The 17,785-nt window shown below is 41.6% G+C and overlaps 1 protein-coding gene across 12 annotated transcripts in view; it reads left to right on the top strand.

Moving 5' to 3' along the window:
- NEBL (nebulette) overlaps positions 1–17,785 on the top strand; it is an 874,906-nt gene that overhangs the window by 780,968 nt on the left and 76,153 nt on the right. For 6 of the 12 annotated variants that reach the window (XM_078663756.1, XM_078663754.1, XM_078663752.1 and 3 more), the window contains 5 exons: positions 2,052–2,144; positions 3,005–3,097; positions 4,041–4,133; positions 13,435–13,539; positions 16,679–16,850. In XM_078663756.1, the coding sequence (XP_078519882.1) occupies positions 2,052–2,144; positions 3,005–3,097; positions 4,041–4,133; positions 13,435–13,539; positions 16,679–16,850 (556 nt within the window). The remainder of the gene's footprint in view (positions 1–2,051; positions 2,145–3,004; positions 3,098–4,040; positions 4,134–13,434; positions 13,540–16,678; positions 16,851–17,785) is intronic. The other 6 variants (XM_078663757.1, XM_078663758.1, XM_078663750.1 and 3 more) reach the window with 5 other exon arrangements.

Below are 17,785 nucleotides of genomic sequence, written 5' to 3'. Positions count from 1 at the left end.
AAAATACAGTCGTTCTTTATCAGGCCACTGTTCCATTTGTTCAGTAACGTCAGAAACAGTAACAGCATTAGTATTTAATTTTCGTGCAAATGAACGTAATTCCGCAGCTCGTTCCGCATGTAACCTGGTACGCTGTGTTCGATCACTATCCTCGTCCGAGTCCTCGTTCGGAGCCGTAGGTACGACATACGGAGGCGGACACCGATCTAGTAATGAAAAATCATCCGTTTCATTAGTAAGGACTGGATAAAAAGGACGCCTGATAGGGAATTGACCATTAACCTGTAAATTTCGTTCTCGTCTCTCCCTCTCTTTCTTTTCCTGTAATTCCTTCTCCTGTAGCTGTAAAGCTTTGTCACGTGCAGCCTTCCGCTGCACTTTCTCCGCCAAGGCTTCCTCACGCTTCGCTCGTTCACGCACCTCTTTCTCCCACATACGCACACAATCAAACATATCTTGTCTAGACCTTCGCTGAAACAAACACTGTTCTACATACTGTACCTTTCGAAGGTCAAACGACCCATATAGTGGCCACTGTAATTCACGATCAGTTTTAGTATACTTATGCCATAATGTACTATACATTATTGGTGGAATACCGAATTTTACATACATGTCACGATTTGGAGTCCCCTCTGGGGGAGCCGGCTGTTTTGCACTTAATCGATAATTGGTACCATTTTCAGAACAGCACATCCTACGGAGTGTGCTAAAAACAGGCATGTTTCAAAAAGTACCACAAAGCGTGATACTACAAAATGTCACCTAACACGGTGCACTGTTCAAATCAAATAAATCAGAGAAATATCCCTACATGCCTGCCTATGTGAGGTGCACTTCACATATTCAAATTCAAATTCAAAGATTCAAAACGTTAGCTAACGAATTCAAATTCAAAGTTTCAAAAAGCCACAGTAAGTGTCAGTAGACTACCTCACCACTTAAAAGCTTACCAAATATTTTCAAACGTCCAAAGTCCAACTGCCAAGTTCTGTGGTCAAATCAGCCAAAACGGCACATCACGACAATCCAAGATCAGAATCTCAGTCGAGGACCGGCGCCACCTGGAAGGTCAGATCGGAAGGAAGGGAAAACACACCGTGGGTGCCGAGACTCGGGTCACTCAATGGCAGCGATTGCGTCCATGGCGAGTTTCCTAACCTTCGTCACGACCTCTCCTTCGGGCATCCGAGTCGCCGATGAGTCCCTTCGTGGTCGCCAATTGTGGTGTTGGGTTCAAATCAGGCCTACATACGCTGCTAAACTCTCGAACACCTTAGTATAGAAGTTGGCACGGACACTGGAAAAGGTAAAAGACAAGTTTATTAAGACCCCATGGGGTGGTGATACATTCCTACAGCACCCTTCGGCAATGTAAGAAGTAGCACACCGAACATTGGTGCGCGACCTCTTTTATACAGTTTAATAGTAATAAAAAGATAGGCGGTTACAAGTTACACATTTTAGGTACATATAAGGTCATTTTTGGAACACAGCCAACGTGTGGGAGGAGTTTCAACAGCACTGGTCAGTTAGTGTGAACATTCCTAAAGAGTGACCAATTGGTGCGTAATGCGCATGTGCGCTTGACCAGTACTAAAAATAGCCTGTTGCCGAGCAGACTAGTGACCATGGGTATCGAGAAAGGACGAAAGGGCACACTGACCACGAGGCAGCGTGTTCATAGGAAACGGAAGTCAGAGGGATTCAAAATGGCCCCCGTTCGTTTTGGTCAAGTTAACAGAAAAGACCGTGTAGCTGTGCTAAACGCTAACTCAGGAGCTGCCAAAACACGACAATGGGGTGTGTCTTTTCCTTGCTGTGTGGAAATGCTATCACTCACACAATTACTAACTCATTCACTCTTCAACCAATGTAATTCATTAAATGCTCTACTTGCAAAGCCTCAATATATTTTGTCCTAATATATATAAAAACCCTTTTACATGGTATGTTGTACTCAATTTGAATTGTCGTTCAACGTCATAAAACTAAAGATGCACTTATTATTGATCCATTTTCTCTGAAACTATATTTTGCTTGAACTTTAGATTCACTACAAAGAGCAGCTGGGAAAAGTTACCTCTGTAGGTGTAACTCCTGAAATAGAAAGAGTGAAAAGGAATCAAGAAAACATCAGCTCGGTAAGTGTATTACATTGATATTTAGAATAACACAGTTATTGGCCATTTCCAGGGAAGAAGGTTATAAAACAAAATATGTGATTGATGCTGGGTAATTTGGAGTCCTGTGTTAAACACAAGTATCTATCTCACTCTAGATTGTTCTTCATGCACAAAATCCCTTTGGAGCCCTAGAAAACATCTTCAATTTCCTACATTCACTCTTAGCTTGGATTTCAAACAATTCTAAACCTTTAGGCTGTGAAAATTGAGTTTTGTATATTTCCATTTCTCTACATCACCATTTTGGACCTTAGGTGGTGTTTGAAGTAGACAATCCTGTTCTCCTACAAACCTCTTGAGTATGTGTGTGTTCTGGTTCCTACTTTGAAAAATACTGTTATAGAATTACCTTTATGAGTGATTTCAGGGTTGAAAATGTAATGCATTTTTTTGTAAATCACCACAAAGTTCCAGCTTGGTTGCTTTGTGTTTTCAACCTATTCCTGGATTATCATTATACTCTCCATGTTCATTTCTACTTATAATTATATATGTGGGAACATCCACCAACTAGGGAGATCTTCGCACATAAGGAAGTGGATTTCGGCATTGATGTTCTGGTCCTGTCAGGCCACAGTTATCTTTTGTTCATATAACTCATGTTTTCAATACCATATCTGACACTAAAAGACATTACAATGACACTACCTGTTTAATGACAGCACATGCTCCGGATCAGTCTATTTCGTCCAAATATATATCACCCTATTTACATGTTATATTGTACTCAGTTTGTATTGTTGTTCAGTATCATAAAACTAAAGAGGCACTTCTAATTGATCCATATTCCCTGAAACTATATTTTGCTTCAACTTTAGATTCACTACAAAGAGCAGCTCGGAAAAGTTACTTCTGTAGGTGTAACTCCTGAGATTGAACGAGTGAAAAGGAATCAAGAAAACATCAGCTCGGCAAGTGTATTTCATTAATCTGTCGATAGCACACTTATGAGGCATTTCAGGGAAGAAGGTTATAAAATATGTTATTGTTTCTGGATGATTTAAAGACAACATTGAAAAGTCCTGTGTTAAACACAAGTACCTATCTCATTCTAGATCGTTCCTCATGCACAAAATCACCTTGGAGCATAGGAATACACCTTAATTTTCCTGCATTCACTCTTACTTTGGAATTCAAACAATTCTTAATGTGTAGGCTGCAAAAATGTTTGTATTGTACGTTTGTCTACATCACCAGTTTGGATCTTAGGTGTTTTTTGCAGTAGACAAACCTGTACTCCTACACACCTCTTGAATATGTGTGTGTTCTGGCTCCTACTTTGAAAATACACTTTCTCCAGAATCTTAAAGAATTACCTTTATGGGTCTTTCCAGTGTTGAAAATATCATGCAAATGTATTGTAAATTACCACAAAATTCCAGCTTGGCTGCATTGTGTTTCCAGCCTATTCCTGGATTATAATTATACTCCCCATGTTCCACTCCTACTTCTACTTTACGCATTTGGGAAAGTCCACCCACTAGGAAGACCATTTCACATAAGCAAGTGGATTTCTCCATCAATATTCTGGTCCTGCCAAGCCACAGTTATCTTTTGTGCATGAAACTCATCTTTTAAATACCATATCTGATACTAAAAGACATTACTTGTAACCCCCTCTCTTTAATGACAGTACTTTCTACCGATATTTCATTTGAACAAAGATTTTACTTCTTTCTTTTGTAATTCATTAAATGTTCTACTTATAAAGCCTCAATGTATGTTGTTCAAAAATATATAACCCTTTTACATGTTATGTGGTACTCCATTTGAATTGTCGTAGAACACCAGAAACAAAAGATGCACTTCTAATTGAGCCATATTCTCTGAAACTATATTTTACTTGAAATTTAGATTCACTACAAAGAGCAGCTGAGAAAAGTTACTCCTGTAGGTGTTACTCCAGAGATAGAACGAGTAAAAAGGAATCAAGAAAACATCAGCTCGGCAAGTTTATTACATTATTATGTTGTATAAGACAATTATAGGGTATTTTCAGGGAAGAAGGTTACAAAACAAAATATATGATTGATGCTGGATGATTTTTGGACACCATTTAAAAGTCCTGTGTTAAACGCAAGTACCTCCTATCTCACTCTAGATTGTTCCTCATGCACAAAATCACCTTGTGGCATAGTAATACATCTTCATTTTCCTACATTCACTTTTACTTTGGCATTCAAAAAATTCTAAATGTTTAGGCTACGAAAAAGCAGTTTTGTATATTTCCATTTGTCTACATCACCAATTTGGACCTTAGTTGGTGTTTGAAGTGGATGAACCTGTTTTCCTGCACCCATCTTGAACATGTGTGTGTTCTGGTTCGTACTTTGAAAATACACCAGAGTTGACAAGATCATTCAACTGTTTTGTAAATGACCACAACATTGCAGCTTGATTGCTTTTTGATTCCAGCGTATGTCTGGGTTATCATTATACTCCCCATGTTCCATTCCTACTTCTAATATACATACGTGGGAAAGTCCACCAAGTAGGGAGTTCTTTCAACATAAGCAAGTGGATTTCTGCGTTGACATTCTGGTCTTGTCAAGCCACAGTCAACTTTTGTTCATGGAACTCATGTTTTCAATACCATATCTGACAGTAAAAGACCCTCTTTGTTTAATGATAGTACTTGCTCCAGAAATTTGATTTGAAAACATTTTTCACTTCTTTCTCTTGGTCACAAGCATCTCAAAATGTAAAAACTGTGTTGGTTATCACAGGTACCTGGCTTACTTATAAATATAGAATCCAAAGAGATCATATTAAAAGACACATGTTGAATTTTTGGAGCATAGGAATACACCTTAATTTTCCTGCATTCACTCTTATTTGTATTTGTATTTATTTTACTTGTAAAGCGCTAACATTCATCCTGAAAGGACATCACGGCGCTGAGAAAGAATTGCAAGTGACTTGATGACAGCAGTAATTGGAAATTATTGATCTGGCCTGGGAAAAAGGAATGTTTTTAGTTGTTTCCTAAATGAAAGGAAGCAGTCAGTAGTTCTGAGTTTAGGAGGTAACTCGTTCCACTTTGTTGCGGCAATGTGAGAGAAGGCCCTCTCTCCCATCCTTACTTTGGAATTCAAACAATTCTTAATGTGTAGGCTGCAAAAATGTTTGTATTGTACGTTTGTCTACATCACCAATTTGGATCTTAGGTGTTTTTTGCAGTAGACAAACCTGCACTCCTACACACCTCTTGAATATGTGTGTGTTCTGGCTCCTACTTTGAAAATACACTTTCTCCAGAATCTTAAAGAATTACCTTTATGGGTCTTTCCAGTGTTGAAAATATCATGCAAATGTATTGTAAATTACCACAAAATTCCAGCTTGGCTGCATTGTGTTTCCAGCCTATTCCTGGATTATAATTATACTCCCCATGTTCCACTCCTACTTCTACTTTACGCATTTGGGAAAGTCCACCCACTAGGAAGACCATTTTACATAAGCAAGTGGATTTCTCCATCGATATTCTGGTCCTGCCAAGCCACAGTTATCTTTTGTGCATGAAACTCATCTTTTAAATACCATATCTGATACTAAAAGACATTACTTGTAACCCCCTCTCTTTAATGACAGTACTTTCTACCGATATTTCATTTGAACAAAGATTTTACTTCTTTCTTTTGTAATTCATTAAATGTTCTACTTATAAAGCCTCAATGTATGTTGTTCAAAAATATCTAACCCTTTTACATGTTATGTGGTACTCCATTTGAATTGTCGTAGAACACCAGAAACAAAAGATGCACTTCTAATTGAGCCATATTCTCTGAAACTATATTTTACTTGAAATTTAGATTCACTACAAAGAGCAGCTGAGAAAAGTTACTCCTGTAGGTGATACTCCAGAGATAGAACGAGTAAAAAGGAATCAAGAAAACATCAGCTCTGCAAGTTTATTACATTATTATGTTGTATAAGACAATTATAGGGTATTTTCAGGGAAGAAGGTTACAAAACAAAATATATGATTGATGCTGGATGATTTTTGGACACCATTTAAAAGTCCTGTGTTAAACGCAAGTACCTCCTATCTCACTCTAGATTGTTCCTCATGCACAAAATCACCTTGTGGCATAGTAATACATCTTCATTTTCCTACATTCACTTTTACTTTGGCATTCAAAAAATTCTAAATGTTTAGGCTACGAAAAAGCAGTTTTGTATATTTCCATTCGTCTACATCACCAATTTGGACCTTAGTTGGTGTTTGAAGTGGATGAACCTGTTTTCCTGCACCCATCTTGAACATGTGTGTGTTCTGGTTTGTACTTTGAAAATACACCAGAGTTGACAAGATCATTCAACTGTTTTGTAAATGACCACAACATTGCAGCTTGATTGCTTTTTGATTCCAGCGTATGTCTGGGTTATCATTATACTCCCCATGTTCCATTCCTACTTCTAATATACATACGTGGGAAAGTCCACCAAGTAGGGAGTTCTTTCAACATAAGCAAGTGGATTTCTGCATTGACATTCTGGTCTTGTCAAGCCACAGTCAACTTTTGTTCATGGAACTCATGTTTTCAATACCATATCTGACAGTAAAAGACCCTCTTTGTTTAATTATAGTACTTGCTCCAGAAATTTGATTTGAAAACATGGTTCACTTCTTTCTCTTGGTCACAAGCATCTCAAAATGTAAAAACTGTGTTGGTTATCACAGGTACCTGGCTTACTTATAAATATAGAATCCAAAGAGATCATATTAAAAGACACATGTTGAATTTTTGGGACCTTATTATGAGTCATGGACCAACATGCTCGCAGGGGGCAGCTGTGGCGGTCTAGCCACCGTATTATAAATTGGGCGATAAGGCCGTCGTTTGACCGCCACAACTGCCTCTTGGTGGTGGCGCTGTAGTCAGCAGCTCGGAATATGCTGTCAGTGCTGCTGCAGCACCACCATGCATATTTTGAGTTTCCCAACTGCCAGCTATACATGGCGGTCAGCAGCCAGCTTGTCCCAAATAGGTAGGGTTACATATTGTGTCTCCTGTGTGCAATCACCTCCCCAGTTCCAGCACAGCATAGTCTTTACTGTCCTTGCCATGCTTGAACGCACTGTGGTGGTCATATGGAGAGCAGTATTAGAGGCCCATTGAGCCTTTTTACTGCACTGCCCCAGGACATCCACTCTTACCGCCCCCGGACAACAATTGTATTGTAATCTGGCAGGGAGGCAGCGTTGGGGGTCACCACTGCCCTGCTCCGGGACCCACAATATCGTAATGAGGCCCTTGGATGAAATGAAATGAAATGAAATGAAATTGGGGTTATAAAGCGCATGGCTGCCCTAGAGCGTCCCAGCGCTGTTAAAATAATAAACAATAGTGTTAATAGCAGAGAACTCAAGAAGGGAAAGATCTAGGGTGTGTTAGGGAAAAGAAAGGTTTTGAGTGCCTTTCTAAATTTCGGATAGGAGGCTTCCATCCGGAGCTCCCTGGGAAGTGCATTCCATTTTTTTGCCGCATTCAACGAGAACCGGCGGCCTCCTGAACGTGCTTTCCTCACTTTAGGAGTGGTGGCCAGGTTTTCTCCCTCGGACCGCAGGGTTTGGGCTGATTTATAGGGGCGAATCATGTCTCTCAAGGCCGGAGGGCCTTTGCCCTGCAGTGTTTTATGAGCGATGCAGAGTGATTTAAAAGAGATTCGCTCCTGAATTGGGAGCCAGTGGAGGGCTCTTAACAGAGGTTTGGCTGAGGCCCGCCTCGATGCCCCCATGAGCAGCCGGGCTGCGGCATTCTGTACTCGTTGAAGAGTATTAATGGAGGCCTGAGGTGCAGCCAAGAAGAGGGCGTTACCATAATCCAATCTAGATAGGATTAAGCCCTGGATTAGTAACTTTCTTGATTGGAAAGGCAGAAGAGGGAGTACCTTCCGCACTGCTCGGAGAAGGCCAAAGCAACCTCCGGCAACTTTCTCTGCATGGGTCTTAAACGTTAATTGAGGTTCAAACCAGACCCCAAGACTTTTAATTTTTTCCTTGGGTGGAGGGAGTTCACCCATGCAGGGGGGCCAGAGCTCAGCGGCCAAGGATGTCGCTTGATTACCCAGAAGCATGATCTCTGTCTTAGCTCCATTTAATTTGAGCTTAGAATCGGTCATCCACGCGGAGACTGCAGTTAGACATTTGAGGAGATCATCTGGGCATCCCCCTTGGCGTGCCAGCGAGACGACAAGTTGTGTGTCGTCTGCGTAGCTGATGGATTTGATCCCAAAGGGGGCTATTACCTCCTCTAACGGGGCCATATAGACATTAAACAGTGTGGGGCTCAGGGAGGAGCCCTGAGGAACCCCACACTGAAGAGGAGTGGATGTAGACATGGAACCATTTTCCCATATTCTGAAAGATCGTTTTTCCAGGAATGATTCCAGCCATTTGAGGGCAGATCCTGTGATGCCCAAGTTGGCGAGACGTTTGATCAGGGTTACATGGTCCACGGTGTCGAATGCAGCGCTTAGATCCAGGAGGATCAGAGCCGCTGATCCCCCTGAGTCCAAGATGCATCTGGCCTCCTCTGTCACCGCTATGAGGGCCGTGTCGGTGCCCTGGCCTGGGCGAAAGCCCATTTGAGAGTTGCTCAATAGACTATTAGTCTCTAGAAAATCAGAGAGCTGCCTATTCGCCAGTTTTTCGGCCACTTTGCCCAATCCCGGAAGCAGGGAGATAGGGCGAAAGTTGGCCAAATCCGAGGTGTCTAAACCCGGTTTCTTTAAGAGCACTTTGATTTTGGCCTGTTTCCAGCTCGGGGGAACAATTCCTGTGGTAAATGAAATGTTTAGCAGCTCTGTGGCCATAGGGGCTATGGTACTCATGATCTGTTTGAGGATGTGCATCGGGGCAGGGTCGGAAGGAGAACCACTTTTTATGTTCGAGAGAGTGGTGCAAAAGTCTTCCCTGGTTATAGCGCTAAACGCTTTAAATTGAAGGCTAGTAGACGCGGTGGAAAGGGCTTCGATAGACGGTGTTGCAGGAGATTGAGGGAGGCTGTCAAGAATTTTCTGTATCTTTCCATCGAAGAAGTCTGCTAGTTGATCGCACCTTGCTTCGGGATCATTATGCGTGGTGATTGGGGCTGGAATTTTAAGAAGCTGGTTAACGATTTTAAACGTTTCCCTAGAGGAGTTGGCTGACAGTCTGATTTTCTCCTCAAAGAAAACTGCCTTCGATTTCTGTCGTGCGGCTTTATAGAGCCTCAGGGCCGCCTGATAGGAGGCCTTGCTGTTAGGTGCCCAATCTTTCCTCCACGTGCGTTCGGATTTTTTACAGGCCTTTCTGAGCTCTCTTAATTCGGCCGTAAACCAGGGGGATTTAAAAGTACTACTCTTTTTTATAATTGATTTGAGGGGCAGAACCGTGTCCAGAGAATTCGTGAGCCAGTTATGGAAATTTGTGTCTGCTTGCAGGACATCGGATCCAACTTCGGGAATGGACTGTTCAAGGGCAGTTTTCAGGCTGTCTACCGAAAGCCTCGGCCAGGCTCTTTGAAGTATACGAGGATGTGGAGCCTTGACCTTTTCGGGAAACATTTCCCAGAAAAAAGGCACGGCGAAGTGGTCCGACCATGGTAGGGGCAGAGGGGACTTCAGTTCAAGCTGGGAGTTGTTTGAAAAGATCGGGTCCAACAAATGGCCTTTGTTGTGGGTGGCTTCCTTGTTTAAGAGCTCAAGTTCAAAGGTTTTAAAGTTTGAGATTAGATCTGCGGCTGATCTGTCCTTGAGATCCTCAAAATGCAGGTTTAGGTCTCCTAATACCATAAAGTTGGAGGCCCGGGCTGCTGCTGCTAAGGTGGCTTCTAGTAGGGAGTCAGAAAAATGCCTAAGACTTCCTGGAGGGCGATAGATGAGGAAGCCTGAGAGGGAAAGGGTGGGTGAGATCTGGATATTGAAACCGGCACTTTCTGCATCTGAAATTCCACCCTCCTCGAGTCTGCAGGTCAGGGAGTCTTTATAAATTATAGCAAGACCTCCGCCCTTCCCTTGCTCTCTATTCTGATGCTGAATATTAAAGCCGCTTGGAAGTGCGGAGATAATATCAAAGTCAGTGTTAGAGGATAGCCATGTCTCCGTGAGAAATAGCACGTCCAAGTTACAGTCTTCAATAAGCAGACTGATCTTTACCGAATGCTTTGGCAGAGATCTGCAATTGAGTAGCGCCATCTCCACTAATCGCCCTGCCTTCTTAAGGTTAGACTCCTTCTGGTCTGGGCAGATTTGGCAACGACAGAAAGGGGCGTCACTCCGGGCGTGCTGATGGCAGCCCGGGTCCCCAAGATGTTGAAGTGCCAAGAGCTCCTCCCGCGAAAGTCGCGAAGGCCCCGAAGGAACCACAGGCAGAGTGGCTGGCCCGAGGCCCAGTCTGGCCCGGACGGGCCCAGACGGGCTTGCCTCTGGCGCGCCATCGGCGCGCCCGCTGCACCGACGGGAAATGGGCTTCATTTTAAGGCGACCGGGCCGTGATTCGCCCGGACGCTAGAGCGCTAACCGGGCTTTCCCTCCCAAGATGGCGGCCAGAGTCGTCGCCCTCGGGGAAGCCCGTCAAAGTCCGAGTATGTCCCAGAATCGGCCCTCGGTGAGCCTGAGGTGGGTACAGTAGCACGCCCCAACTGTCCCTGGCCAAATTAGTGCTCCTGTGCAATTATGCAAAAAAACAACAACAGTTTTAAAATCAATATTAAAAGCAAGTAGGTGTGCAATATGTGGCAGTTAAAATGATTTCCGTGGCCTAACTCCCGGCTTTCCGCCTCAGGAGTGCTCCGTTATAAAATGAAAGTTACTGATGCCTCGTTGCCTGTGCTTTTTAAGGCGCCCGGGCCGTGATTCGCCCGGACGCTAGAGCGCTAACCGGGCTTTCCCTCCCAAGATGGCGGCCAAAGTCGTCGCCCTCGGGGAAGCCCGTCAAAGTCCGAGTATGGCCCAGAATCGGCCCTCGGTGAGCCTGAGGTGGGTACAGTAGCGCGCCCCAACTGTCCCTGGCCAAATTAGTGCTCCTGTGCAATTATGCAAAAAAACAACAACAGTTTTAAAATCAATATTAAAAGCAAGTAGGTGTGCAATATGTGGCAGTTAAAATGATTTCCGTGGCCTAACTCCCGGCTTTCCGCCTCAGGAGTGCTCCGTTATAAAATGAAAGTTACTGATGCCTCGTTGCCTGTGCTTTTTAAGGCGCCCGGGCCGTGATTCGCCCGGACGCTAGAGCGCTAACCGGGCTTTCCCTCCCAAGATGGCGGCCAAAGTCGTCGCCCTCGGGGAAGCCCGTCAAAGTCCGAGTATGTCCCAGAATCGGCCCTCGGTGAGCCTGAGGTGGGTACAGTAGCGCGCCCCAACTGTCCCTGGCCAAATTAGTGCTCCTGTGCAATTATGCAAAAAAACAACAACAGTTTTAAAATCAATATTAAAAGCAAGTATGTGTGCAATATGTGGCAGTTAAAATGATTTCCGTGGCCTAACTCCCGGCTTTCCGCCTCAGGAGTGCTCCGTTATAAAATGAAAGTTACTGATGCCTCGTTGCCTGTGCTTTTTAAGGCGCCCGGGCCGTGATTCGCCCGGACGCCAGAGCGCTAACCGGGCTTTCCCTCCCAAGATGGCGGCCAAAGTCGTCGCCCTCGGGGAAGCCCGTCAAAGTCCGAGTATGGTCCAGAATCGGCCCTCGGTGAGCCTGAGGTGGGTACAGTAGCGCGCCCCAACTGTCCCTGGCCAAATTAGTGCTCCTGTGCAATTATGCAAAAAAACAACAACAGTTTTAAAATCAATATTAAAAGCAAGTAGGTGTGCAATATGTGGCAGTTAAAATGATTTCCGTGGCCTAACTCCCGGCTTTCCGCCTCAGGAGTGCTCCGTTATAAAAATGAAAGTTGGATATATAAAACCATGCAGCAAGTATAGTCAGATGGTGGTCAAGGCAACGCATTATCATTTAAATATGATATGCTGGATCAACTCTATTTTTTTCCAGATTTTTTGATGGCTTTTCAACTTTGTCTAAAGTAATTTGGTAAACATTTCTGAATGAGTCTTAAGGAGAACTAGTCAAGTAATCTGTGTCTTCTGGACATTTGTATGCTTCTAAAAAGTAATAGCTTGCTAACTATTGCCGGCCAAAGTGTGATTTCTTTGTCTCCTAAGGAAAGCATTTCATATACAAAAACCACCAACTTACATGAATGATCTAATCCAGTTGAAGAGGAATCTGAGAACCAAGAGAGAACCTAAACTTGTTTTTCAGAATGGAATTAAATAAGATATGGTGATTTTTTCAATTAACCCTGCAACTACTGTAATGTGGAATACAGCTTCACAATAGGACAACATTATACTCTCCCCTCTTCAAGGATATAAACAAGAGCCTACCACCTGCAGAATTCAGTTTACAGTAGATAAGATTGACTGACTGCTTTTGATACCTGCTTGCGTAGTCTCTATTTCTTAACATTATCATATTTATTCTATTTGATAAATGTATACAAAATTCTGAGGTAATTCATTCATGCTATTTGATCTGCATCTAAGCTGTCATCTGTATTTACTATATATTGTCTTTTTAATAGGCTTTAAATGGGTGGGGATTTAGATTACCTAAATAATGTAACACAAACAAGACTGTACTATGCAATACAATGCCATGACCACGAGGACAGCAATTTCTTATATGTTTATCAACTTTATTTCAAAGTAAAGGAATCTTTGAGGCTATTTTCCATTACAGAACTGAACTAATCAATTCTTGTGTGAATGGTGGCAGGTTGGATATCTGTTCTAGAAGTAAGACATGCTTAATGATTGAAAACTGCTCTATGAATCACACATACGTTTTATTATGTGATTAATCATGTCTTATTCTTTGAAATTAAATTCATGTGTAAGTCAGACCTATCTCCAACTATTCACAGAAAATGCTTTGTAAAACAGTCTTGACTGGTCAGGTGTATTTTGCATCTAAGACATGAGTAATACAAGAGTAAGACACTACTACTGCTAAAAAATATTTTGTGAATGGTGTCCAATATGTGTGAAATGCTTGCCTAAGTCATTAAGTTCATTCTTGACTTTTGGGCATGTGAGTAACTTTCAAATTATCCATCCAATTTAATTTCACATGTCTTCTTCTAGTATAAATACAAACATGTAGTGCTTATTGCATGTTGATGTGTAAATAAAAGGTCCGCAATCCTCAAATTTAACGACAACCTGTCTTTGCTGTCACCAATCTCTCATTGCTTCATTTTAGGTGAAGTACAGCAGTGACCTGCAACAAATGAAAGGTAGACCCAGTATGCTAATAGACACACCTGAGCTGAGGCATGTGAGGGAAACACAAAACAATGTCTCAATGGTAAGGTCCCGTGAGTTCCGCCGGATCAGAATGCTTCAAGGAATGGACACCTCACGTTGCAGCAGCAGTTTGCCTTCATCTTCTAACCAGCACCATTAATGGAGCACTCCCCTTCAGTAGCTGCCATGATCCTTCTTGTTTTGGAATTTTACACCTGCACTTGAATACCTTACAATAATATCACTAAACTAATAAAATGTTGACATCAGAAATATTGGTGTGGGATAATTGTCTCTGTGAAATGCATGTTTAACCTGAACCTGACACAGTGTGGTGTGTGGTGTGCCAGCTTGATCATGTGTGGCTTCTGTTGCTTCTGGTTGTACTTTCAATACAACTACTCTAGGAATGCATATGACCAGAACATATAATGTGACTTTTTACAATGTCAACAGAAACTTGTTGCTTCTTACTTCATTAAGACAAAATCATTGTGCTGTCGCTTGGGTGTATTTTGTACTATGCATTGAGTCATTTCTGAATATTTCAAATGGATGTATCACTAACACACTGAAGGGCCATAGACTAAAGGGTTTAATTTCTATGAGAACCTTTCATCCACTGGATGTAGACTGTTTTAGGTTTAACATTCAATTTTTGTAGAAGAAGACCATGTCTGTTAATATTTGCCTTCAGTCACTCCAGTATCTATGTTGAAGCTTGCAACATTTCAATGGTCTAATTACATTTGCAATTTGACAAAAACAAATGAAAGTCACAGGGCTTCTGTCACTAAATTCCCACAGGGTTGCAACGGTGATGGCAGCCATTTATATCAGTTTTAATATTACTCACATAACCACACACACTAGAAAAGGCCATTGGCTCATTTGGGTATTATCTGTTTTTTCCCAAAATATATTTAGAGACTGCTAGATGTTTTATACATTATTTGGTAGCTTGTTCCGTATTGTGAGCCTTGCTCTTAAAAGCTCATATATATATACTTACTTGCAAAGTAATAACTGCTTCAAATGATATCCATTTAAATGGTGTTAAAAATGGAGTATTCAAAGTTTGACAGATGCAGGACTGCTGGCCAAAACTGGTGGATACTTTCTATCTTAATTAGAGCCTTTACCCATGTATGTATTCTAAGTAGGCTGGACGGAGCATCCACTGTGGAACACCACTAGTTTTAGGCATGTGTACTGCAACCCGCTAAATCTAAATAACCCTCTAGGTCCTGCTTCATGCGGGCTGTGCTCTCTTGTAAGAATGATTTTGTGTGTACCACGTTTGCAAAAGATCTCCCTTTCCACTCATAGGTCACACTATATCTGCCCACTAATGTAAACTACAAATAGCTAGGTAGGTTGCACAGCTATCAATAAATTAAAAGCATTTATGCACTTTTTCAAGTCACCTTGCTTTACAAATGCACACACCTGACCCAAAACGTAAGAGTGAACCCTTTGGAGTTCTAAAAATTTCCTGAATGTTTTGTGCATTGAGCCTTACACGTTTGTTGTCCGTATAAAGCCAAAACAATCTGTGGTGATTTCTTATAAACTGGAAAAATAGTGTCACAAAGATATAGTTTAACTTGTATTTATTGTTGATAAGGAGCTCTTACACACAACAATGATGCACATCCTTGAACACATTTCTCCAACTGACATGGAATGCTCACTGACTATTCCATGTCTTAGATGCGGAGAGTATATCATTGCTATGTGTCTAGATGACTATCATTGGCACAAGCCCAGAACACTCCTTTTACTTTTCCCTTAACCCCTTGAATGCTCATGACGAGCTGAGCTCGTCATGAGCCACGGTGCTCCGGTGCTCATGACGAGCTCAGCTCGTCATGAGCTGTGGAACGCTCCCATGCGGGGATAATTCCCCTGCTGTGCTGAGCGTTCCCTCCCCCCCAGCACAGTGGGGGAATATCGCCCGCAGCGATGGGGTTAAAAAAAACAGCTAAACAAAAGAAAAAATAAGAACCAGAAACTATAAAATACTTAAATAAGTCACAAACAAAACTGCATTAATACATAAACCTCACCTATATAAGCTTTAACATTGACGAACAACAAACATCATTATATGCATGAGAATACAATATGGAGTAATACCAAAAGAGTCTGGACTGGGAATATTCAAACCTAATGATCAAAATTTCAAACAAATTACCTAAACCAGAGGGAAACATGTCCTACGAACTTAGGGATTGATATTTCTTGATATCCTTGTTTCACATATACCATACTTGCTTTCAATGTTTCTAAATTCCTCATTCCTTATTTTAACCACCTTGTCCTGACCAGATGCACCTGATGTGCCACACTGTTTCTAGTGATATCCTGTTTGGATTTATCCTTGACCACTCGTGCCACATTCCACCAAAGATCATCACTGAGGCTGACCGCATTTCTACAAACTTGGTCCACAACTAATGGTCTAACAAATGTATCATAACCCTTGTTCCTCACATAGCCACCTTATTTTATTGACACCCTGTTATTTGCGAGGGTCCTGTGTTGGCTTCAGCTGTTTGTTGGCAACAGAAGATGTGGTGATTTCTCATAAACTGGAAGAATTGTGTCAGAAAGGTATAGTTTCACTCATATTTATTGTTGATAAGGAGCTGCAACACATGCCAACGATGTACAGCATTGGACACATTTTTCCAATGGACATGGAATGTTCACCGAGTATTCCATGACTCACATGCAGAGAGTCTAGCATTGGCAAAAGCCTAGATAACTATCATTGGCACAAGACCAGAACAATACACAATGGCATTTGTCTATTTCATTCCTTGTAATTCATGCAAAAATGTTACTTTTTCTTCCCAAAAAACCAAAAACTTGGAAATATCTGTGTGAATTAGACCCTATTTAAACAGCTTTCAGTCCTATATTAATCCACCATTGCAAATACTGGAAGTCTAGAAGATCTCAGGAAGGATAGCAGAATCAGTCACTTATTTTGAATAATAATTAGGCACTTTTGTCACTTTTCTCCACTCAACTTTGGTGTTATAACACACTGACTGCCAACATTTTACTGTTTGGTATCACTTTTTCTTTAAGGGTTTGCAACAATTGTGTGCTTCTGAAAAACATGGGAAAAGATCTTAATACAAATTACGCTGCTATTTCCAGCTTAACAGAAGATGCACTCTGTTTTGCAGGTGAAATATCATGAGGACTTTGAGAAGACCAAGGGTCGGGGTTTTACGCCAGTGGTTGATGATCCTGTGACGGAGAGGGTAAGAAGGAACACACAAATCGTCAGTGATGCAGCGTATAAAGGAGTGCATCCACATGTTGTTGAAATGGATCGAAAGCCTGGAATTATAGTTGGTGAGTTGACAAACTGAGCTTTAATGCAGTTATGATGACACATGCTCTGGTTGCATATTCTGCTTATTTTGCCCCTTGAAACTTTGCCCCTGCTTCACAAAGTATTATTATAATGCTCTGGTATTACACGTAAATTACTCTTGAGTGTTTGATGGGAGTAGTTGTATTACAGCTTTCAAGGTGTACTCATAATCATGATCATTTAGCCATTTGGAAGAGTAACAAATGTAGTTGCATGAATGAGAAAATACATTTTTTATGTGAAAAAAACTATTGTTATACACATCCATGTTAGACCTGGAATTCTTTGTGTGGCATCCTCCCAAACTTGTTTCCTTGACTCCCTTGTTTGCTGAACTGATTATAGTTGGCATTGGGAGTCTGTGCAATTTACTTCTGCTAACCAGTAAACAATTGCATGTGCACTCTTTTTAAAACATTGTAAAATTGGCCTACACTTAATTTCCCCGTTCAATTTACTTGTACTCCCCTCGTAAATTGTATTATTTGTACCCAGGGACTGTATAAAAAGTGCTAATAGTGTGCTATATCACTCATTGTGCAACACACTAAACTAGTCTCTTAAAACATGTCTCAGACCTGCACTACAGCTTGTGCTGTTTTAAACAATCACTATAACCTGGCAAATTAAACCTTTTGCCAGCCCTAAACTTTCTTTTTTAATAGTTATAGGTCACTCTGGAGAGAACACAAGCTCTTTTCCACTAGTTAATAGGGAAAAGTGTGCAAATTCTTAAAAACAAATAAAACCAGGTTCAGCAAAGGATGGCAGGAAAAAGGCAAAACTCTGGAGTGACCCTGCAGAAAAGGGCCAGGTCCAACACAAGCTGGTAATTAACAATATGCAAGTGTAAAGAACATTTTGTCCGGGCCTGCTCATGAGTAGGAGTAAGAGTTTTTTATTTGCATAATTA

Source organism: Lissotriton helveticus, chromosome 10 (assembly GCF_964261635.1).
Source record: "Lissotriton helveticus chromosome 10, aLisHel1.1, whole genome shotgun sequence".
NCBI classification, from domain to species: Eukaryota; Metazoa; Chordata; class Amphibia; order Caudata; family Salamandridae; genus Lissotriton; species Lissotriton helveticus.
The sequence above is the reverse complement of the archived record's forward strand: the minus strand, read 5'-3'. Positions and strand labels throughout refer to the sequence as shown.